General features: G+C 32.4%; 2 protein-coding genes across 4 annotated transcripts; one reads left to right on the forward strand and one right to left on the reverse strand.

The window, feature by feature from the left end:
- Positions 1–1,248: 1,248 nt before the first annotated feature.
- On the forward strand, positions 1,249–8,041 carry LOC100775876 (fatty acid amide hydrolase). Its single transcript, XM_003528021.5, has 20 exons — positions 1,249–1,672; positions 2,179–2,288; positions 2,486–2,546; positions 2,646–2,833; positions 3,041–3,170; positions 3,991–4,068; positions 4,171–4,318; positions 4,462–4,574; positions 4,752–4,827; positions 4,910–4,981; positions 5,065–5,116; positions 5,289–5,360; positions 5,468–5,548; positions 5,795–5,895; positions 5,986–6,078; positions 6,618–6,686; positions 6,791–6,855; positions 6,961–7,022; positions 7,134–7,229; positions 7,766–8,041. The coding sequence occupies exons 1-20, from the start codon at positions 1,573–1,575 to the stop codon at positions 7,862–7,864; spliced, it is 1,866 nt and encodes a 621-aa protein (XP_003528069.1). The 5' UTR covers positions 1,249–1,572; the 3' UTR covers positions 7,865–8,041.
- Positions 8,042–10,671: 2,630 nt separating this feature from the next.
- On the reverse strand, positions 10,672–15,292 carry LOC100776420 (filament-like plant protein 3). 3 transcript variants are annotated; one of them, XM_006581726.4, is made up of 5 exons: positions 14,579–15,292; positions 14,053–14,279; positions 13,144–13,321; positions 11,397–12,733; positions 10,672–11,087 (listed from the first exon to the last, which is right to left on the reverse strand). In XM_006581726.4, the coding sequence occupies exons 2-5, from the start codon at positions 14,167–14,169 to the stop codon at positions 10,764–10,766; spliced, it is 1,956 nt and encodes a 651-aa protein (XP_006581789.1). In that variant the 5' UTR covers positions 14,170–14,279; positions 14,579–15,292; the 3' UTR covers positions 10,672–10,763. The 3 variants fall into 3 exon arrangements, with proteins under 3 accessions (XP_006581789.1, XP_006581790.1, XP_006581791.1); XM_006581727.4 differs by having other exon boundaries at positions 14,053–14,387; positions 14,579–15,291; XM_006581728.4 differs by having other exon boundaries at positions 14,375–15,291.
- Between the last annotated feature and the right edge of the window lie 2,888 nt (positions 15,293–18,180).

Below are 18,180 nucleotides of genomic sequence, written 5' to 3' on the forward strand. Positions count from 1 at the left end.
TCTACAATTAATATGAAAGTTTTGTTGATACGTAATCTGTAATATATCTGTAAATGTTCAATAAATCTTAAAATATGTCATCATCCCAATGAATCTCACGACCGAATTTACCTAAAGCTTTTTATATAAAAAAATTATATACTTTTAAGTTATAACAACTACTCACGTACCCGCACGGAAATTTGACATGTCACAATCATGAAAGTTGTTATAAACTCGTGCTCTTATATTGATTTTTTTTTCCATGTACCTTCAAAACTTACCGGGTCTCTCATGCAAGCAACTTATCTGCCGAATCAAATCAAAGCTTCCTTTGCAGTAATAAGAAGAAGAAGAAGAAGAAAAATATAAGGACAAGCTCATGTGAGGCAACTTTATGCAGTGGACCACTATAAATGTTGGAACAACTCAGATAGTAAATTGGCATTAACTTTGGTGGTGCCTGTTACGACGAAAAATAATAAAATAAAAAAAGTGTAGTAACAGAAGGAACCTCATAGTCATACAGAATGGAGTGCCAGAAGCAGGCCTCCAGCGAATTAGCAACATTTTCAACCTGCACACTCCACCGAGCCCCTAGAAGAAAAATACTACTATATGGTGAGTTGGTATAACACAAATTATGACATGACAGAAGCCGTTTTCTAGATTTAACTAATACCATACCATGCTATAAATTAGTAAAAACAAGATAAAGCAGTACCTCATTAATTCCTCTAGTAAATCGTATTTATAATCTTTTTACCTTAGCACGGTTAATTTTTTATTGGTGAAAACCGAAGACCAAGACAAAATTTACAAAAAAATTAGACCTCCATCCTTAGCACAATTGATTATAACAATAATAATAAAAATTGACTTAATTTTATTTTTGGATCTTTACTTTTTCAATATTTGTAAATTTTGTATTTTTTTTTTCACGAATTTGATGATGACTGACATGTCGCTCTATTACACACCATCACGTCAACACACATTTATGTTGATGCAATACTTTATTACAGTGTCATATCAATATTTGTATTAAATATTGAACTTTAAGTTAAGGGATAGACTAAACTTGTACAATTTAAATAGTAAGACAATCAAATATTCAAATGCGACCAGAAAAAAAATATAAAGACAAACGTAAAAAGATTTATTGCCATAAAAATCCAGACAGTGAAAGTCAAGTCTGACTTTGTAAGGTGTAGATAAGAAAAAACGGGTTAAACCGATATTCCCTTAAAATTCGGGTTGAAAACTTCTGAAGTGTGTTGTTGTTCATGCAAGAGTAGTTGAGTTTTTTTCACACCAATTCACAAAGAGACACCAAAATTGTCTTTTGAGACTTTTGTTTTACTTTATTTATCAGTGTAAAATTCTACCCTTTTCACGCAAACCACTTTGGTTACTTGTTTTCATACCAGATTCTATCCATCAACATGTGTCAGTTAAGAATGCATGGTTAAAAGCATATCGAACTTCTACCTCATTCCTCTAGCTATCTCCGCCAAATCTTCCTATACATTAGTTTATCTTTATCTACCCTTCTGAAAAATCTTCTTCCTACAACATTCTTTCTTGGCTATAATGGAATTCTTAAATGGTAAGGGTGTAGTTTACACTCCCTTGAAGGATGTGGACTTAGGCCCCTATAGCACTGAATTCTACCTCCAAGCCAATGTCAAAGGTTCACCATGCAATGTTTTTTCTTTCTTTCTCATTCTTTTTTTTCCACCTTCTTGGTATCTTGATTTCTTGTTCTTCTGATATGGTTTTCCATCAGAAACTTCTTAATGATTCGCTTTCTTAATTATAACATCTACTACTCTCGAGTCGGGAGATATAAGGTTGATCTAGTGGTGAAGGAAGAAGGGAATTTGAATCCCCTGCTAACAAAAACTAACAACTAACATTTACCGATTAAAAAAATAACATTTACTGTTCTCTAGTTTGGAGCAGAGGAATATGTATCACTGTATATGGAAGGTTCTGCATGTGCTGCGTTTTAAGTTTAAACAATGACATATGTTCCAGTTTTGAGAAATTATAGTTGCTTTTAATGTCATTGGTTTCTTAAGTTGAGAATTTGATATTTGAATCAGAATGTTAGCTTGTAAAAGTCTTAATCATGATGGATGATAGCCATGCACATCCACAAAATAGTGAAAATTCTAATGATCTTTTACTTAACAGCTCCCCGCATGACTGGACTTTTGGTCAAGATTTTCACTCATTTGTTGGAGTGTCCAATACTTGGAACCTTGTTACTGTTCATATTGAAGGGAAACAATCTTATTCACCGGGTATGCTCTTGTTCCATGTCTCCATGAAGTTCTGTTCCAGTAAAGATTGAATTCCATACCATCTTGTTAAACTTGAGTCTGATATATATATATATATATATATATATATATATATATATATATATATATATATATATATATATATATATATTCTATAGAAAATCTGAAAACAAGTATTTTTTATTTTATTTCCACAGCTTATCACAAATGCAGAGTTCAAAGAATCGCCTCTCTTTGTTCCCCTACATGATTTTGAAGGTTTGTGAGATTATGGTCATGAGCAAATTTGATTTGGTTGTGAAATTTTGACCTTAGGTTGCCTCAAGAGATGATCACAGTTTCTGTTTATTCTTGCAGACTTAAAAGAAAAAGAAGTCAAATGCTTAGATTCTTCTTTATCTCCACCAGAGAAAGTTCAACTTGCTCTGGATTGCTTGCCTAAATCTTCTGAAGAAACACTTGATGGAACAAACTCTTCATTCTGTCGCTGGACAATAATGGATTATGCCAAAGCTTACTACTCAGGGGACTTGACACCAAGCTTGGTATTTTCATCTTTAAATTTTTCTTTTGACATGTTGTCATCATGTCATTACTGTGTTCACTCAACCAAAAAACTTAAGCATGCATGAAGCTGTATTGCTTTACACAGAAAAACTACGAGGTCATTTAATATATGGTATCTCTGTGATGTAGTGATTCTGACTTCAGAATTTTGATGTGCTATTTCTTTCTACTTTCATTTTTTGCAGGTTGCAGAACGATTTATTGCTGCTATTGATGAATCCACAAAACCCCCACTCCAAATGGGGTTCTTTATTCACTATAGTGCTGATGATATATTAAAACAAGCAACTGAATCAACTCTTCGATATCAGAGAGGTAGTACTTCACAGCAACTCAAGTATCAAATTCAAAATAAGAAGACTCTTTTCAACCTTTGAATGATCCCATCTGATACGGTTGTTGTTATTAAAACTCACAATTATGAATACATGTGTTTTCTGCATCCAGAAGTAAGATGTGTGCTACTTACCTTTCCCCTACCCCACTTTCTACTAACAAGTGATCATGTGCTAATGGTACAAGTCTCAAGAACGTTATATTATAAAAGGAGTGCTAACAATACATTATCTAACACACTCTTTACCAGTGGCGGACCTACAACTATGTGAGGGTGTGCACTTGCACTCCCTCATTTTTTAAAATTCATCAAATTTGTAAATAAAATCTTTTATTTTTATATTTTATTTTATCTATATTTATATAATTGAACCCAATGATTTTATTTTTTATAATTTGGACCCACTGATTTAGGGTCTTGGATTCGTCACTGTTCTTTTCTATTGGTTAAATTTTTTTGAAAATTATGAAATCAAGAGTCGAGCTCATTAAATAAGTAGGACCCATAAATTTTTTTGATTTCTAATGAATTTTAGTCAATAATAGTGCATTAGAAAATGTGTTGCTAGCACTTATTCACATTCTAATATTGAAGGCTATAAAGTAAAAATTTAAAAATTGAAATAGTACAGAAATTACACTGTCATGTGTCATCATTTGCAGACTATTAATGCTTTAAAAGTAATAACTGTGCCACTGATTGCCTGTTCTTCTTTAGGCTTTATCCTCATTCATGTTCATATGTTATGTGTACTCAATAATGATCAGATACTCATTTGATGCAATACTATTTATGCAGGGGAACCTATCTCTGTGCTAGACGGAGTTCCTGTTGCTATCAAGGATGAGATAGATTGTTTGCCATATCCAACAACAGGTAGTGTAATGTGTTATTGTTTTCTTTAGGGTGTCTTCTGTTCAAATGATTATGCTGCTGATTTCATGATTCACTCAAGCCTCTAAAAATGGTGTCCTCAAGGAGGTACAACATGGCTGCACAAAGAAAGGCCTTGCAGCGATGATGCCTGCTGTGTTAAGCGTCTAAGACTATGTGGTGCCATACTTGTTGGGAAAACCAATATGCATGAACTAGGATCTGGAACCAGTGGGATAAACCCACATTATGGGTAAGAGAAACTTGTGTCAAACTCATCATATTCACATTTTGTTACATGACCTTTGGCGGTGGACTTGTCTTCTAAATTAAGTATCAAGGAATGTACATTAAACTATTTGGTGACAAGAGTATGTCTGTTTATTTACTTTGTAGGCCTGCTAGAAACCCATATGATACCAATAAGATTGCAGGAGGTTCTTCTAGTGGATCTGCTTCTCTCGTGTCTGCCGGACTGTGTCCTGTTGCCCTTGGCGTTGATGGGGGAGGTATTTGATTTATATCTGTACATGAAAGACCAGAGAAATCAGCATTCATTATTGCTTTGTAGCATTGAACATATATAAGAATTTTCTAGGTAAATCTATTTCAGTAGTGCATGAATATTAAGAATACATATAATAGAAAAATTGGTGAGTTACTATGATGTTTGCTCATATGTTCAGGATCTGTAAGGATGCCAGCTGCTCTTTGTGGTGTTGTTGGTCTAAAACCAACTTTTGAACGTATACCTCATGAAGGGTAGGTATTCATTTTTTGTTTTATCATGTTTAAATATTTGAGGGTTTAATGACTTGGGAGAATGATCTTCTGCTACATTCAGAGTTCTTCCCCTAAACTGGACTGTTGGGATGGTTGGAATACTAGCAGGCACTGTTGAGGATGCATTGATTGTGTTAGTACTCCTTTCCATGATATTTTTTCTTCAAGGAAGTTTTAAGATTGGTTTTACAGCATCTATTGTTTCACTGTTTATAGTTATGCAGCTATCAGTGGTGAAATTCCATATCATAAAACCTTCAGTGTGTCGGTAAGATCTTGATTTTCAAATTAATGATTCTGATAATTGATTAGACCTCCCATGTTTCAAATATCACATATGATTCTGATTAAATTTACACTCTCAAGTTCTATAGACTGAGTCTAAATTTAATCTTTTTCTAATATCTGTGAACTTCGAAACTCATTGTATAATACTTCAGACCAAGATAAATCTTCCCCGGCTGAGCTTGACAAAGTCCATATCTGACATCAAGTTAGCCAAATACGGGAAGGTTAGATACCTGCTGCAAGCTATAAATATATTCATTGTCAAACTCTATTGAAAAAATAGATTGTTCTAACATCATCATGTTGTTTAACCACTACTTTCATCAATTAGTGGTTTGATGATTGCAGCGATGATGTCAGAATATGCTGCACCAAAACTTTGCACAAGCTTCAGGATCATTACAATTGGAAGGTACTTCGAAATATAAAAATGATAATAAATGGTGACTACTTACTAGATTATCATGGTTGCTACTTTCCCTACTTCAACAAATCTTGTGTGATTTAACTATTTGATGTGAATTTGGAAGAAGCCATCTCTTAAAACAGAAAATTCTCAAAGCACTTCTAATACAAATAACTGAAACCATAATTGAAAAACAGCACAACACAGCCATTACTTGCTAACCTGCTAACTTTTTTTTTCAAACATACAAAGATCATAGATGTCACCATACCAGAGATAGAAGCAATGCGCCTGGCACACTATATAACAATTGGATCTGAGTGTTCCACTGCACTTGATTCTTTTAAAGAAAAGTATGCCATCTTATGAACTCTTATCTTTCCTCTTTATTGCCCTCTAGATTGAGGAGTATGGTTGCTGACATCACCAAATTACTACTAAAGAAATTTTGCAGAATTAGGATGGGATGTAAGGGTAGCACAAAGCATCTATGGTGCTTTCAGCAGCTTGGAGTATCTTAAAGCTCAGAAAATGAGGTAAGATATGAAAAAATAAGGCCAATAAATTATGGTAATAAAAGTTAACTTAATGAAGTATAGCCACAATATACACTGCAAACACAACATCTTGTTTAATTGAAGACTGATGTCCTCTCAGCATTCAATATTGTTTATGTAGTCGAATTTTTATCTCTAGCATGTGCACTTGTGCATCATGAATTCGCACACTTGACACTAGTGCTACTACTTGGTCACTTGGGTGGCATCTACCAAAGAGTTCTGAGAAAGTTCACTCTTTAAAAAAAAAAAAATGTTAACAACATACTAGACTCTTTATTGATGACTAAAATTTATTAGAAATTACAAAAGTTTGTAAGTCTCACTTCTTATTTAATGAGTTTTAGTCATGATTTTGTAGTTTCCAATAAAATTTAACCAATAGTAAAGAGTTTATTAGAGGGCATATGCTACATAAAAATTCCAGAGAACTGAATTTGGTCATATGAGGAATTTGTGGAATTTTTTTTCCTATAGTAGTTTTTTTTTTAATGGCAGCTTGTTAAAAATATGAACAGGAATCGCCAATTGCAATTTCACAAGAAAATATTTGCTGAGGCAGATGTCATTGTCTCACCAACAACGGGGTTTGACTTTCTCTTGTTTTCTCAAACTTCGAAGAATGGTTTTCTTTGAACGAGTTGAACTTTTGCACTATGGTAACACATTTGATATTTGTAAATTGTAACAGTGTGACTGCATATCCAATTCAAGACGATGCCCTTCAGACTGGTGAACTTGACTATGTGAATGGAGGTATAGTATAGATGAAATTCATATGATTAATGACATTAAGCTCTGCATGTTATTTCAAAGTTGTTGATGGCTAGCAAAATCTGAATTTTTTGCCACCATTTTCAGCTGCACTTGTTCGTTATTCCATAGCAGGAAACTTTCTTGGACTTCCTGCTGTCACTGTTCCGGTAGGATTATATTCTCTTTTGCTTAGTTACATCATATGTTATGTTATGAGACTTTTAATTAGATGCTACTTGTATGTTATGTTATCTATGTGTGTGTTTCGCACCTCTCAGGTTGGATTCGATAGATTGGGTTTGCCTATTGGGCTTCAGTTTATTGGAAGGCCTTGGTCTGAAGCCACATTGATCCATTTGGCATTTGCAATGCAGGTCAAATTCCTTTCTCTAATGAATATTTTTCTGTTTTATATTTTATTTTTATATTTAATTATAAAATATTAATTTACTTTTTATTTTATTTTATTTTCTATTTTTAAAAGTTTTTATAGGAAGCAGAGAAAACTGAAAACAATAAAATATATTTTCAGTGTTTTCCATAAAAAAAATTGAAAGAAAAAAAATCAAACCAAACAGAGACTCTAGGTAAAAATATAGATGTGAGGGTGGAAGAAAGTAGTAAGAAAGAAGACCATGAGAAAAGGCCTTGGTTTAAGTCATCATAAAGCATCAACATGTGTGGTTTAGGTTCTTTTCATGCTAATGGGTTTAGTTTGTGATCATAATAATAGTTTGGGGTTTTTTTTTATTGAATAATCAATCCTAAGTAATGTCAAATATAAGTTGATTAAATTCTAAGGTGATATTATTTCGTGAGAGCCTATGAAAATGTGTAATATAGATAGTGAATTTTCAAAGTTGATAACTATTGGATCTGATTAAAAAATGTGGTATTGTTTTGATATCAGGTTATATGCATGTCAGAGTACAGAAAACCGGAGCTTTACTATGATCTGCTGAGAAGGAAGAATAGTAGTAGCAATGGCATGTCGTTTGAAGCTAAATAGTTGTTTCACCAATTAGGCTTTTTTTTGTTTGTTTTCATTTCTGTTAGTGGATTTTCATGTATTGTTATTATTACGACAAAACTTTTGATGCCTTTGATGGCAAGTTTCAGTTTGTGCCTTTATTATTCAATCCCATCGGCTTCGGGATAAGTTTTTACTGCCTAATATTTGCTATCAGATGTCTTTTTCAGTTTTCCTTTCTCCCTATATATGCCAATTCTAAAAAAATACTTACAAAAGTACTTTTTTAAATATTTATTTATATTCCAAAATTTTGTCTACAAAATAATTTAATAATTTTATTAAGTTAATTGATAAAAAAAATTGTATAAAATTATCAATAAAGGCTTACAAATATTATTGAAATAAATTGTGGAAATATATTTTTGTCAATAAGCATTCAATAGAGTTTTTTATTTTCCTTTTTCACTACAAATTGTCGTTTGTTTGATTGGGCAACAAGCTTATGATTTTGACGCGGAATTAAATATGCTCTATAAATGTCAAATGTGTTGGCTGCATGGCTATTATCAAAAGTATTTTTACAATTATATATAAAAGTACTTTGTTTAATTATTAGTCATTTTATATTACTCTTATCCAAGTTGAAATTTGGATTTATTGAATACGCAACATGATGTCTGAACACGTATAGTTCTAAAAGAATAAATATATAAGAATGCTTCAAATATTATATAATCATTTTTGCTTAATAGATTACCTTCTTTCTCTAACAGACATCTTATTCAAGTCCTATAGGATTCCAACAAAATTCTCCATCCTTCTTTTTTCTTTTTAGATGTTATTCTCTCGGGATTCTAACCCAATCTCTTATCGAATAATTCAGATACAACTACATACTCAACATTCAAAAATCAAAATGGAATAATTTAGATAACTACTTTAAACCATAAAGAGACACTAAAAAATTCTCAAGATTCCATGGAGACCTCATTCCTATCTTATGATGAAAATTGAAAATTTAATCTTTGATTTTGCTTTTAAAGAGACTGAGTCCAGTGTGACTCAAATAAATTAATTATTTGCTGTGATAATGATTTTCTTATTAATAATAAACTTAAATAGGTTAGAGATTCTTAAAATATATCTGAATTTTATAACTTGATCTTTGAAATTTTTTTATTTGAAATTTTTTTATTTTTTAGGTTCCTGAAATTTTAAAATTTTTGTGAGAGATCTATAGTTAATCTCTTCCAAAGGTTGATGACATGTTGGTTAGTTAAACACACATTAATGATACACGTGCGGGGTCAATTCAGTTCAGAGGTATAAATGACTACTTGAATTTTTTTTCATTTTTAAATTTAATTTTAAAAAAAAATTGTCCACACCTTCTTCTTTTTTTTTCTTCCTTCTTCCCCTCTTCTCTTCTTTCCCCGTTTTTTCCTCCTTCTCTGGCGACCCCAAAACCCCAGACACCACCTCGTCCAAGCTAACCCTTCCTTTGTGAAAGTCAACCCCAACCGCTCAACAACAACAACTTGAAACCCAAACCCTACACAATCCAAATCTGAAATCCAACACCCCCACCACCACCACCAACAACAACAACAAGGGACTCGTCCTTGGCTCCGTCGAATTCAACGTTGTACGTTTCAAACATCGACTACTCCCTCACAAACTCGAACCTCCACACACTCTTCTCCACCTTAGGCCACGTTGTGAGGTTGGAATTGGGGGCAAAGGCACCGTAGTGGCTGTGGAAGGCGGGGCGAAACTAGAAGCCGCGCTACTCGTGCGTGTGGACGTGGGACTAGTGGTGGTTGGAGGAGAGGGAGCTGAGGAGGAGGAAGTGTAAGTTGGGAAAATAGAGGGTTTGGTGGAAATTAAGTTTGGGTTTTTGCCAATGACATAACCAGTAAATATGTTCTGCCTCATGTGAATATATTTTATTGTTTATGAGGAATTACACTTACTTGTTTTTTAGTCCAAGTAGCAACGGGATTTGCTATGACTTTGGATTTGGGAAGAGAATTGGGAGAGAGAGAGGAGAGGGAGGAGGTGACTGAGAATTCGCGCATGGAGGGGCGGAGGGGGGAGCGACGGCGGGTGGAGAACTAGCCGAGGAGGGGGTAGGATAGTGCCAGTGGAGTCGTGGAAGGAGGGGAGCGGAGGAAACCAGGGACGGTGGCGGAGGAGGTGTCATCATCGTCGTCGTCAACGGTGTAGTTCCCACATTTGGACGTGGATGGAGTAATTCACACACATTGGACACATCATCATGGAGACTAATTTGAATATATTTTAGGAATCTTCAATATATTTAAACCTTAATATTAAAGTTTTATTAACCAACATTTTTAATAAGACATTAGTCAAGAAATTAGTATAAGATTTTTTTTATTAAAAATTACTTTAGACATGTATTAAAAATTACGATCAAAATGCATTATAAAAAGTTTTCACTTTTAATTTCTTAATTAGTACTTTAAAACATTAGTTGGCATTTGGCGTAATATAGTACAGGATTACAATAATCTTATTGTTGAATCAAGCGAGTAAAGAAGCACAACGTAAACAGCTAAAGAAACGTATTTTTTGGTACAGTGGAATATAAGGGCAACAAAGAAACGTATTAAAACGCTTTTCTAAGTCCTTATATATATGAAAATTTATGTATTAATAATTGGCATTGATGCGATTCTTCAATTTAAATCGACACCTCGTTCAAGCGTGAAGATACACCTTTGCTTTACAAGAGTTGGAGCAATCGCACATTATGACACGGATCCACTATGTAATTCTAATTTTATGTGTGAACAATTTTAGTTCTGCAAGATGTGCTATTGATATGTAAACAAGTAACTTTGGATTTATACACGTTGAATAATTATAAATCACATTTACAACTTCATTTTTTTTTTCTTCACCTTATTTTTCAGTGACTTCTTGTTTTGCTTACACTCTTGCTTCTTGGGTTGAAGTTGAACCTACCAAAACTATTATGGGTTTTTTCAAATGGTGAAACTGATGCCTTAGAATCTCTTTTGGACAAATTCAAATCACCATTATGTAACTTCTTCAACTGCTCACCACCATTTTGGAAACCTGGTTGTGTAACTTCACAAGTTAACTCCATAGGGCTCTCTGAATCAAGTAGAAAGTCTTCCAATGTTGCAAGGGACTTTAACTGCAGTCCAAGAGATTCGATGGTTTTTCGGCATTCTGCAAATTTACTAGCAGCCAATGCTAGTTCCTTCTCCTGCATTGAAAGATGCTAAGCTCTTTATATGAAAAGATTTCTGTATAATATTATTGTTAATGCAAAATATTTTTGAGTTAGACAACAACCATCACTTGTATTTAGCCTACTTAGTAATCAAATGCAATTCCAACAAATCTTATGTAATATTTCAACTAAAACTTAGCTTTAAGCATCATGCACTTGACAATATTCATCATAGAAAAAGATAGAGATTATTAGCCACTCAGTTTAAAGTTTAAACAATATATAATATACATTAAAGAAGGCTTAAATTGTAGAGTTCCCATTGTGTGTTACCAAACTGACCTGCTTTAACTCACTATTAACACCTTCTCCAGGCAGAATCAAAGTGTCTTTGTGGAGTTGAGCTTCATTCTTTATTCTCAAGAGCTCATCCTCCAACTTTCCACACTTGGCCATATTCTCAGTAGACAAAGCTCGCTCTTTCTCAATCTCTTCCTCTAATGAACAAATTTTTGAAACCAATTCTTCTGCTTCCGTATGAGCAACTCTGAGTTTTGACTCAGCTATCTCTTTCTTTTCTTCAGTTGCTTCTAGTTTCTCGTATGCTTCTTCGTTTGAGTTGTTTGCAAGAGCTAACTTAGTTTGGAGCTCTACTACCTCCAATTCCACTTCCTTTATCCTACTCAGTGATGCTTCAAGCTGCTTTTGGCACTCGGTTAGATCCATCTCTAGCTCGAGTTTCTCTGCCTCCATTTTCTCTAGTTTCTTTTCCAATGCAGCGTTCTTTTGAACAATAGCTTCCACTTCAGCATTCTTTGTTCTAGGGCCAACATTGAGTTGGTCAGATGCAGCACCTTCCACAGGAAAACTGCTTACACTTTCAGTATCTGGCAATGCAACAAGCCTTTCCATCTCAAGGAAATCATCCATCAGATTGATCTCAGTTGAAAAGACCATACTATTTTTTCCAGCAGTGTTTTCATTCTTAAATTGATCAAGTTCCTTGATTAAAGTTGATGGCCATGAGTCATGGTGGTTTGGCTCACCTTCATTCATATCCCAACCTCCTAATTTCCGCATATCACTTTCAACTATCAATTGCCTCTCTCCAATATCTGACATGCTATCAGTAAAAGACTCTACATACACTGAAGAGGAGGCTAAAGACCTGTGATCATTAGCAGATAATGTTTTGCGAGTCACAGCTTTTAGTCTACGACACTCGGCTTCTAGCTTAGCCACCGTCTTTATACTCTCCAAATGTTGCTTGCTTGCTGCTTCAGCAGCCTGAGTACTCAAATTCCTTTCTATGGTCCTGAACTCTAATTCCTCTAGTCGAGATTGTAGCTCTATTTTAAGACTTGCATTCTCTTTCTCCTTACCCTCAAGCCTCTGCTGAAGATCCAAATGAACTGATGAAGCAGCAGCATCTGCTTTAGCAGCAACAACAACTTTCCACTCATGATCGGGTCTTTTGGATTCCAAGCCATAAGAGTTATTTGTTAAGGCTTCATGAATCTTTTGCTCTTGTTCTTCTTTAGCTTGTCGAAGATTCCTCATACACTCCTTGAGTGCCTCGTTAAGATGACTAACTTGGTCTTCAAGAACTGAGTTTTGCTGTTTTCCATCGATGAGTTGTTGTTTAAGAATCAATAATTCATTTTCAGCCTTCTCCCAGCCTAATCAAAAGCCACATAAAAGTCTTAGTTCATTAGTTAATATAAGTTTTTTAACCTGAAAAAAGAAAACAAAACAAATGCCTTTCAAAGAATCTGGATTAAGCTTCCTAATAATCCCCCTAGAGCAAAAGTTTATAATATAGTCATGGCTACCCCAGGCAAGAGAAATGAATCATGGACTAGCAGATGAAGCACATTTTAGTATAACCCCTAGATCATGTTTGGATAATCTTAGATATTCGTTTTTCATAAACCATAGCAAGATCAACACTTGAACAAACACAACAATCAAATAAAAAAAAACACTCAATTGCAACTGTTCAATGCCTCAATGGTTTCTCATTTAGATAAACTTAATTGTCAAATCAAGGAGAAGTTATTGATGTGCAAGATGACCAAACAACAGATACCTGAGACAGCTTCTTCCGCAACTTTAGCATGCTGCTTTGCCAAGTCTTCTTTGGCACGAGAGTTTAAGAGAGCAGCAGATAATCTTTCTGTTAGAGTCTTCACATCATTAGCTTCTTCATCATTTGGTGCAGCTTCAAACATGCCTTCTGGAGGCGGCGTAGTTTGGGTGGGATATACCTTTAAATCATGATAAAAAAAAAAAAAAGAGCATTCATCAAATTCCTCCCAATTTACAATAATTTGAACAATCAGAGATCTTAAACAAAAAGAAGGACACAATCAATGGTCTACAAGCTTTAGAAACTTATATTCATGTAAAATCTGCAGACCAAATAATAAGTACTGTCTTCTGCCTGCCAAGAAACTTCATATCATCTCAAGCAATAGACTAGTACAACAACAACATAAGCCTTTTCTCACTAGGAAGCAAGTAGGAACAGACTAGTAGAAATGGAAGCAAATATAACTAAAACAAGATAGCAATCAAAACAGAAGTTAACAATGTATTATGCATAGGGATGCTGAAAAAAACTAGTTTTAAAGAAAATACCTATAACTGTAACTATAACTAATTTTATAAAAGTAGGTATAAAACTATAACCAATTTTATAGTTATAGATGTTTCAAATAACTTATTTTTGGTCATCCATAACTAGTTATATAATTGATTTTAGACATAACTTGTTATATAATTGGTTATATAACTAGTTTATTCATACCTAGTTATATACTCATATTTTAAAAACAATAACTAGTTATATTAAATAATACTCATATTTTAAAAAATAGTTATAGTTATAATTATAATATTCACTTTCAATCTAGTTATTTATTAGGTTTGATGATAGTTATCTAAATATCTAAATTATGTGCATCCCTCATTGTGTATGCAACTAAAAAGGCGGTACCTGATCATCAAAAAATCTTTCAGAATGAGATGACATTGAGCCAGAACTCTCAGTTTCACCGGGACTTTTCTCAGACGACTTCCTGCGCCATGGCCAACTCCTCCGGTCCATGTCCATCCACAAATTTAGGCAAAGCACCACCTCCTTATTCCCTCACACAGCACCATGAATGAACACCACTGCCCAAAAACCCTTCAGCCTGAACAGAACTGGATCTGGGGCTATCACTGGAATGAATAAGAGGAAGCTCTGAGGGGTGGCAAATTGTTCTTTAAGCAAAACCCAGTAATAAAAAAGAAGAATTTGAGAGCCAGGTGTTTACCCTTAAGAAGTAACTTGCAAAGAAAAACAGAAAAAGTAGTTACAGAGAGCTTTGCTTAGAATTCACTTTCCACTACCATCTACCTCGATTTTAACACTTACACATAGAAAACAAAAAAGCATTTGTTTAAAGCATATCCTATGGCTATCTATTATGCTATTCCTTTACTCACACAACTCAGGAGTCTGAGGGTTAGGCACCTACCACGACTCCCCAATTTCACGCCACGAGAAGGGTCTATCTACTGTGTCAAATTCAATTCAAGTGCTGAATCCAAAGAGTAAAGAAGACAGGGGAATTAACAGAATGAAAGAAAAGAGAGAAGAATGTAAGAGAAAGTGCAGGGTTATCTGGGAGATATTATTCAACGAGTTAGTTGTTTGTGATGTGGGAAGAGAAAGAGATATTGGAAAAAAGTGACAGAGAAGTTTAAAAGAAGAAGGGAGGGACCATGCGGTGACAGAAAAACAGGATAAGAGCGTTTCTGTGAAGTGTGAACGGGGTCGCAAAAGTTCCACTGCTAGTGCTAGTAGTTTTATTATCTCTAGATCATATATGAGAAGTTAAGGTAAGTTTGTCGGGGTTTTAGTCAAACAAACACTGCCTTGTTTCCCGCTTATTGCTCCTGCGATTCACTACAGCCGTTAAAATGGTTATTCCTTTTGTCTTCTTCGTGTTATTATTTCTGCTCACTTTTGTGCTACTGATGTTACTGCCATGTTTGATCCTGCCTCAATGCAAATTATTTGCGGCTAGTGGCTACCGTGCCCTGTCTTGCTATGCTTCCTGTTGTAACGGAATAATACTATCAAGCAGCTAAAATTTCAATTGAAAAAATAAGAATTCGCCGCAAGAGAAAAATCATCGATGATAGAAGGAAAATAATTCATTGCACAGAAGATACTAGAGGTCATTTGACAGGGGATAAGTTTTTTGGGAATTATATCCGGTTGACAATGAATAAAATTTATTTGGTTGGTTATTAAAATTTTAAGATAATTTTTTATAAAGATTTAAATATATTTTTTATTCATGTAATTTAATATTTTTTTATTTTTATTCCAATATTTTTTTTCATTTTAGTCTATGTAAAATGTCTTTGTTTTTTTTTTGTCCTTACACTTTAGATAAATTTTTTTATTGTTTAAAATATGTTTTTACTATTATAAGTGTAAAATACGTTAAGGATAAAAAAACACACATTTTTCAGGGAGGGACTGAGATGAAAACAAAAAATAAAAAATTGAAAGAATAAAAATGAAAAATATATTTAAGTCTTCTAAGAATCAAATTGTCACAAAATATTTTTACCATATTAAATAATTTAAGAATGAGTAACATGCTATTTTTATAGTAATAAAAGAATACTTGAAAAAATAAGACTTTCATCTCTGTTATGATAATATTTTTTGTGGGAAATTGATTAGAAAACATTATTGAAAAAATAAAAATACATCTTCATCATCATTTTTTATTTTCAGTAAAAATAAAAATAAAAAACAGTCAAACCAAGCGGTCATTTATCTCTCCGTCTTTTTATGTTGGGGTGAACTATAGTTGTAGTTGTCTCTTACTTATTGACTCTCAATTATTTAAGCCTTTCGTCAACCCCACATAATTGCTAAAGTTTCTGGTTTGGTTATTTCTACACCATTATCACAAATTTTATATATGAAAAAGAAAAAAAAAATGACTCGGTGGATAAGTCACAAATGACGCTGACTGACGACGGTTGTGGTTCAGTATTCATGAGTGTGGTCGTACAAAATTTTGGCCTTGACATACAAAATAATTCAAGGATGTGGATCCTCTAACCACAACCGTCGTCATTGGAAAATTGACGCTGAATCCAAACTCTTCATTTTCTTTCGGTGTTCGTGGTCATTTCTTACGAACATGAATGGCTTCCACAACCGATGATATTTATCAATGGTCCTGTTTCATCAAATAGTGTCAAAATTTGTTTAATTCAAATCTTTTCGTGCATTTTCTCTTAAAGATCTGTCTTACGCAGAATAATGTCAATGTGAATTTTTCCAAGCAAAATATATCAAAATGTGTAAATATTACATAAACTCACTTCAAATATAATAAAAAAATCTGGGTTTTCAGTCATTGTGTCGTTATTGTTGTTCTTTGTTATTTTTTTCTTATGTGGATAATTATGTTTACCAATGAAAAAAAGTGAGTAATTGTGTTTTATTGTTATCTCTTTTATAAAATATCTAAAATACAAATAAATAGAGGATAAAAGTATTAATTTGATGACTATACTACCAAAAAAATAGAAAGGACGTCGCTGTCATGACAATTAGTTTATTTGATGACTGATGAACTTATGTAAATCAAATAGTAATTATTTTTTTACAAACAATTTGTTAAATCGATTAATTGTTTAGGACTGACTTATAAAAAAATGGGTTAGTTAATTTATGTTAAAAAACGTCTTTCTTAACAAATAGAGAAACCTTTGATTACCGCCATATATAATTTCATTTTTTAAGGTTTAATTTTTTTTTTTGAATTTTTTATATTTTTATTCTTGTAATTTTTTTTTCTATTTTAGTCATTGTAAAGTCTGTTTGTTTTGTTTTTCATCTTTAAAACATTTTAGTCCTTACTATTTATATTTTTAAAAAACATAAAAAATTGAAATAAAACTTTTAAAACTCAACGTAAAAAATGAAAAAAAAAACATTATAACGTCATAGACAAAAATAACATTTAATTATTTATTAATTATGATTGTGATTATTTGAATAATCAAACCGTGATCATCCATGTAAATTGCTATATGAATAAACTTAACTAACACACATATCTTTTTCAATTAGCATAAAAATATATAGGTCACAGATAAGTATTTACATAAGGATAATAAATAAAATGTAAACATATAAATATTAATTTTGTGAAATAAATATTCATATTTTATGTGTAAAGTATTCTTTCTTATGAAATACATGTAATTATTTATTTGAATTGTATACTAATATATCTTTATACAAAGATTTAATTTATATGAGATATCAATATTTATCTTTGTAATTTTACTATTAACTTGTATATATATTATTAGGTTTTCATGTGAATTTTTCATCTTATATAGATATTTTTAGAATGACTCTATATTATTTTTATAACATCTTCCTATTAATTCTTGTACTTATTAGATGGGAAGAGCATTGTATTAATAAATACTCTTATTCTTTATTTAACACTACTACATCTTTTTAAAATAGTAGAAACTAGAAAGATTAATAAATAGGTGTTATATAAAAATATATAATCTTCCAATAAAAAATTTCATTTTCATATAATGTAAATATTTACACCAGTGATTTAGATGTTAATTAAAATAATTTTTCCTGTAATTTTTTTTTGTGATGTCTATATATTTTTTTGGTACCACACTATTGTAATGAAATATCCATAAACTTTATTGATAATTAATATCTAAAAAAAGTTTAAATTAAGAAATATGAGTCTAATATCATTCAAACTAATCACATATAGATTGATTTTAATTATATAATATGAATACAGATATTTACCTCTGTAATATATAAATATTAATATATTTTTATGCATTAATACAAATAATTTTCCTTATAATTTTAATATTGATGTTCTTTCACATAGAGTTTTCATCTATATGTAATGAAAGTATTTATTCTTATAATTTAATATAATTTTTTATTGCTGTAGATGTAAATATCCATCCATACAACGGTGTAGTACAATTTAGAAATTAATACACGCACTTAATAAGCCATTTTGTTTAAACTTTTTTTAAAATGTTTTAT

Source organism: Glycine max, chromosome 6 (genome assembly GCF_000004515.6).
Source record: "Glycine max cultivar Williams 82 chromosome 6, Glycine_max_v4.0, whole genome shotgun sequence".
Classification (NCBI taxonomy): domain Eukaryota; kingdom Viridiplantae; phylum Streptophyta; class Magnoliopsida; order Fabales; family Fabaceae; genus Glycine; species Glycine max.